The sequence below is a fragment of the Camelina sativa genome, chromosome 10 (genome assembly GCF_000633955.1).
Source record: "Camelina sativa cultivar DH55 chromosome 10, Cs, whole genome shotgun sequence".
NCBI classification, from domain to species: domain Eukaryota; kingdom Viridiplantae; phylum Streptophyta; class Magnoliopsida; order Brassicales; family Brassicaceae; genus Camelina; species Camelina sativa.
Window position 1 is genome coordinate 19946850 of NC_025694.1, and position 6451 is coordinate 19953300.

The following is a 6451-nucleotide window of genomic DNA, read 5'->3' on the forward strand; positions in this document are numbered from 1 at the left end:
ACTGTGAGTGTGAGCAGCGGCGAGTGAGAGAGAGAGGGGGTAAGGAACTAGTGGTCCACGTGTTTTTCACGTGGGTCCCTCTTTCTCGTGGAAGTATCTAGCTTCTTATTTTAACACGTGTCCTCTCCTTTTTATTTATAAAACCAAAATAGAAAATAAATATCTTAACCCCCCCCCACCACCAGTTTCATCGAGTCAACGAATTGAATTGGACTTTCATTAATATATGTATCACCAAATTAACCAAAGTTACATTACATGCAAGTAGAAAAGTATAAATTACAGAGTAAGTAAAGTTTAAACAATGTAAAGTGTGCCTAACTGCTACAATAATAATAATAGTTTAGTGTTGTAAAGTCATTAATTAACGACGAAATCCTCGAATTCCGGCGAATACTCCGATCAAATCTTGCTTGTATGGCAAGTAAGATTTTCTTCTCTTGTTTCCTTCCCCGACCTTATACGACGCCGTTTTCTCCTTCTTCCCTTTCACCGCCGGGGCCGGGGAGCTCGTCTTCTTTGCGTCTCCCCCGTCGCTGTGGCTCCTCCTCATAAACTCCTTTAAATTGCATCGTTTCGATGCGCTTGGGGCCAATACGACTCCGTCGCTATGGCTTCTCGTTAGAAGCTTCTTTAAACGGCTGCGCTTCGAACCAGCCGCCGGAGATCTGAGCGGACTCCACAGACAACTCCCAGAGTAACTCTCCGATATATTCTCAGCGGCGGCGGCTTCTTCGAAGTCATCATCTTCTTTCTTGTTAACGACGTCTTTCTTGAAGGGCGGGAAGTGGACGAAGGTGTCTTCATGCAACGGCGACGTTTCAAACTCGAAGTCAGCGTCTTCGACGGAGTCAACTTTAGCGGATTGATGATGATCTACGATATTGTAGCTCATCATCATCTGGCTCTCGCGGGAAACTTTAACGGCGGCGGCTGCGAAGTCACCGGAAGCGTAGCAGCTGAAGCTTGGGCTATACGACACCGTTGAGGAAAATTCATGCATTTTGTTGTCTAGTTCTCTCTCCACTAATGTTGCCTTGTTCTCCTCCATATCTCTCTCTTTAACCAACCGTGTTGTTTGTATCTTTGTGTGTCTGTGTGTGTTGTAATATTTATACATACAAACGTGGTCTCGCTTTCGTGGTCTTTGTTTTATTTTATGGGAAGTTTAGAGACGTACGTACGTCAATGCTGACGATCATTATCGCCCATCCTCACATTATGATCCATCTTTTCTGCAACCAACCTATAATAATATCTTAGACGTGTAATCAGATTTGACATAATCATTTTGCGATTCTGTCATTTCTTTAATTAATATCTGTGTGAACACGTGATTCTTTTCTCTATTTTAATAGACTCTTATCTAATATTATTCATTCATATACATATATAATCATATGATCTGCGACTGACTTTACAAATATTTTTATAAGTGTTATTTTTTTTCTTTTTACGTTTAATTAGCAGTATGTACTTATATATATTTACCAACAAGATTAAACTACAGCAATTGATTATCAAAATAACTACCACCAATTATTCTTACTATATTTTTAATTGGAGTCCAGTATGTCGTAGTTGTTATTCTCTAAGAATTTTAAAATTGCGTCGTTGAATCAAACATATTTTGAACCTGTAGCGAATTTATAAATAATGTTTCCGATAACCCGATTGATTATAACAACTTTGCAATATACATATACTAAGATCTACATGACGACGACCCAAGACCAAACATTCTTATTTGATATAATTGACTAATTGAGAGCATACAAACAAGCATGATTATTATAATATTGCACCACATGCTAATATCCATTTCCTCAACCGATAGCAACATTGAAGTCCATTTTGGCATGTTCTGCTACATAAATTATACATTGTTACTTGTTAGCTGTTGGAATTCTAATCTGTTATATATATATTCTCTCACGAATAATTCAAACATTGTTATTTTTAATTATCAATAAATATTCCATAAAGATTGTTCTCCATGTTACATTTCTCTGTTTCATGTGGAGCAATGAGTTGGCATGCAGCTTAAAACTATATATAGTCAATTTTTAAAGAGATTTTTAATTCAGTCATATTTTTTTTTCTGTATATGTGGCTCCCAAATACATTATATTTGATTATCTGTAGCCTCATCAAGCCCAAATTTGCCAAACCCCAGGGCCGTCCTTCTACAGAGTCCAGACCTAATTTTTAACATAAATTTATGTTAAATAGTCCAGATTTCCACATTTGCTGTAAGCTTTTGGACTTTAACATGAGAACCAAGAAATGTAATTGCACGATGTTATCAAATATCTCTTTTTTTTTGGGACTACTTCTAGACAATGATGATGGTATTTCATGGTAAATGGTCTGCCAAGTTACCACATACGACCTATTTCTCGAATAAACTAGAATAGATTACGTGATGGATTATGATCATGAGACAGAAATTAATAATTAATCGATCTATATATATATATTAGGAAAGTAGTTTACATTCAAGTATCTAAAAGCATGAATTGAAGAGAAGTATTGTATTCGACTAAATTAATAAAACCAACTTATTTGGTTTCTTCTATGCTAGTTTCTAATCATTTTCTCTTGTCAACATATGTCTATGTTTTTTTCTGATTAGTCAACCAAATATCTGGAAGTTTAACTTTTAAAATAATTTTTCATTATGGAGAAATGCGTAAATACACATAAATTAATATGAAGTTATGAACATATATTAATATGAATAATGAAGTTATGAATATATATATATATATACGTATAATATGAAGTTATGAACATATATTAATCACACAACATATGACATATCAAGCCACTAATTGGCTAGTTGTATAAATATCGTCCGTGATTATTAAATTTATTAGATTGTGGATTTTCCAGGTGTCCGCAACACGTACAGCTCATCACGCCGTTTTGACTTCTTTTCTTTTCAGTCAAACCACAAAAGGAGTCATCGATCGTTACATACTTACTCTGTATGTTCAAAGGAAGAACATATGCATGTTACTGCAGTGATCAGTGACGCAAAACGCAGATCGCGACTCTTGTTGTAATAGGCAAAAGAAGACCGTTGCGTTGTGTTGGGTGTGTGCGTGTCACTGACATACTGACAGATTTGGACGGTGAAAACTTTCTCACCTAAAAGAATTAAAGAGCATCTCAGTTGCTGACGTGGCCACCTTTAAATACGACGCACGTGCATGGGTCAAGCAAAGTGCTTACAAAGGCAACAAACACAAGAGAAGGAAAAGGCGTCAACGACGCACAGTGTATTATTTAATATCCTAAACTTTAATTTTGTCTACGTAAAGTTTTTGCGCAAGTACTCCAAATCCATATTAATTTTTTAGAACTCCAAAATACTCCTACTAATTACGTTGACATATATGATTATTCTACTTATAAATACATCCAAGTGGCTCATAAAAGTTTAATATAGAGTATCATTTTTATAAATTAATACTCTTTAAATTAATACTCGCTATAAATTAATAAATTTTTTCGTTTCCAACTTAGACCGGTATAAAAATGACACATTTCGATAAAATAATAAATTAATATTTTTTTTGAAAATCCTATTTAAAAATATGGTTTCATCAATATCATAAATTAATAATCATATAAACAATATATATATATTTAAAAAATATAGTGAAATATAACTCTATAGTTGTTTGGCTATTCTTTAATTTGTATTCTTGTTAGAGCTCATCTCTAATCTTTTTAATTGTTGTCTTCTCAATTCGCATCCAAAAATTATGGAAAGTCTTAGATTCGATAATTGATTCTTTAGTAATTGGTTCGAAAGGTATCACAATATCTTTTTCGACTTCATCATTACTATGAAGGATAATACTAGCAATTTTTTCTTAACTCTAAACTTCTAACATTTATCATTTGTATATAGATAATCGATTGAACAATTGACATTCATCCTATTACGATAACAAAGATTATAAATTAAATAAATTCTTTTAAAATGTGAATGATAACAAAAGTATATTATTTTGTAATAGAAAAAAAATTCATAATTATAAAAATGAGAAAATCTCTTCATAAATCAATAAAATATTAATTTATCGATGAAACAATTTATGTAAAACCTCTATAAATTAATTTATCGATAAATAATATTAATTAATAAAATATTAATTTATAGATAAATTAAAACCTCTATAAATTAATAAAATTTTATGGTCCCAATCTTATTAATTTATTGAGATTTTACTGTATATGTATTCTCGTATATGAGACTAATCCGAGGAAACAATTTATGTATTAAATGTAGAAAAAATAAGATATCGAACCACAGATTCAAATATTAGGTAGTCCAATACGAAATTTTGGAGTGCTATGAAAAGTATTTTAATTTGTTCGTTTTGGATTAAATAGGATATTTTCGTTCGTTTCTCATATGTTTATAGTATATGTTATGCAATGAAAAAAAAATAGGAATCGCATAGGAATGCACATAAGGGGCCGAGTTCCCATAAGTTGATTCTCTCTGTCTTCGGGACTCATCAAACACAAAGTTCCGATATTTCCTGTAAACCCGTTTCCAACCAAATATATTGGGTAATTGTAGCATTGTTTATAAAACCTAGTAATTAAGTACCTAACCGGTACCCCACTTGAGGATTTATAACCGAGTTATTTAAGAAATTGTAAATATTAAAAAATTCATATAATTAGTTACAACTTTCGTATAGTAAAACTGCAAATACTCTTTTCACTTAATAATTTAGGTAACAGACAGTAGTAGTATATTATATGTTCATATGTGTAAAAAAAAATATTGATGCTTTAAGAGAGCTTTTGTAGCTGCTAAAATGGATTAAAATATTCATGTAAGACCCTTACACATATGAGTCTGTATCTTCATGAGAACAGGAGAGAGATAGAGGAAGAGATGATTTTCAAAAGATAAACATAGAAAAAGAGAAACTCAAATTAATCAAAGATATAATATAATGTGTATTTATAGATCAGATCACATCTTTAAGCTTCTTCTTCTCCTTCTTCGACTTCTTTTCTCGTCTATACTCTTTCTCTTCTCTTCTCGTCTATAGACCAGAAAACAAATCTGGGCTTTTGTTTTTGTTGATGTCTTCATACAGAGAAGTATTTCAATCAGGATCCATGGCTTTTGAGTAGGTTAATGTATTACACGATCACAAATTAAGGTATGTAATCATTTCGATAATCCTCCCCTTGATGTCTCCATTGTTGTTTCCTCTATCGGGTTCATTGATTCATCAAATCTCCTTTTAAGATAATTTTATAGACTAAAAATCTGTTGTGACTGACAAAAATAAATCATTGTTAACAATAATGCTTAGTTAGGTTACATTATCCGTTTAGTAGGCGTTTCAATTTATAAGAACAGTACTTAATACTATACAACAATAAATAATATGTTCGGATTCAGATCCAAATATTGCATGTTTGTTGACAGTAATAAAAATACAATTCTTTTATTTATATACATTAGCTAGTTCAACACAGTTTTTTTGGTCTTTTTATTAGCTAAATACAGTTTTCCTAGTGTGAAAAAAGCATAGTGTGTCTACTACCTACATAAAGAGTGTCTCACCATAAATCAAATTGTGTGGTTTTTTTTTTGTTTTTTGTTTTCTCTAAGCACACCACACTAGCTACACTGAATAATGAATATTGCACTAACTAACTTAATTAGTTTGTTGGGTATTTAGTGGTTAATGTTGAATTTTGCATCAAGTTCTCTCTCCTTTGACAAAACAAAATGATGGAAAGTAAAAAAAAATGACCCCTAATCTAAATAGATAAACTGTCTAAGGTTCGTACATGTCAGTCTATTATTAATTTAATTCTACAACGCCGAATGAATTTTTGAATTTTTGACTCGCCTTTAATTATGTACTTTTTTTCTTTTTTTTTTTCTTTTTACCTTATACAAGTGACTTTCCTTTTTAGTATCATATCGAATAAAAAGATAAACCATTTATTTTCCAGAGATGGTTTTGTATTTTCAAAATATCTTCTATTCTTTTTTTCCTGATAAATGCTAGTATCACGTTAATCATTTACAAATCTAATCGTTTAAAAATCCCAGGGGTATCCTACTTATTGTAGACACTAATTTATCTCCAGTGCCGTGCCAGGGGCATAAAGCAAGTTTTAAAGTGTAATTATTTTTTTAACTGATAATTAACATATAATAATATATATAATTAATAAAGAGGTCTAAAACAACAATTATACGTCTAAAAGATCTTAAATTTTGTTTTTTTATTTGTTTTTTTTCTTAAACATCATATTCATATAGAAGCATGTTCTGAATTTTTTTACAAATTCAGAAAACATAAATATTAACCAATATTCATGTAACAGAAAACTGGAAAACTAAACAAGAATTTCTTTATATGTTATAAAAAAATCAAAATATAGCAAGTTAAGC

At 31.3% G+C, this 6451-nt stretch overlaps 2 protein-coding genes across 2 annotated transcripts in view; one reads left to right on the forward strand and one right to left on the reverse strand.

Annotated features, from left to right (window-relative positions):
• On the reverse strand, positions 196-1074 carry LOC104719402. The gene has a single exon (XM_010437324.1). The coding sequence runs from the start codon at positions 1049-1051 to the stop codon at positions 365-367; it is 687 nt and encodes a 228-aa protein (XP_010435626.1). The 5' UTR covers positions 1052-1074; the 3' UTR covers positions 196-364.
• The window catches only part of LOC104719403, a 4276-nt gene continuing 2663 nt past the window's right edge, over positions 4839-6451 (forward strand). Inside the window, exon 1 of the mRNA XM_010437325.2 lies at positions 4839-5198. The gene's annotated coding sequence lies outside the window, so the exon portion shown is untranslated. The remainder of the gene's footprint in view (positions 5199-6451) is intronic.

What these genes read in the sequence shown, in the direction of transcription:
- LOC104719402 (XM_010437324.1), bottom strand. Translation starts at nt 1,051, where the DNA reads ATGGAGGAGAACAAGGCAACATTAGTGGAGAGAGAACTAGACAACAAA.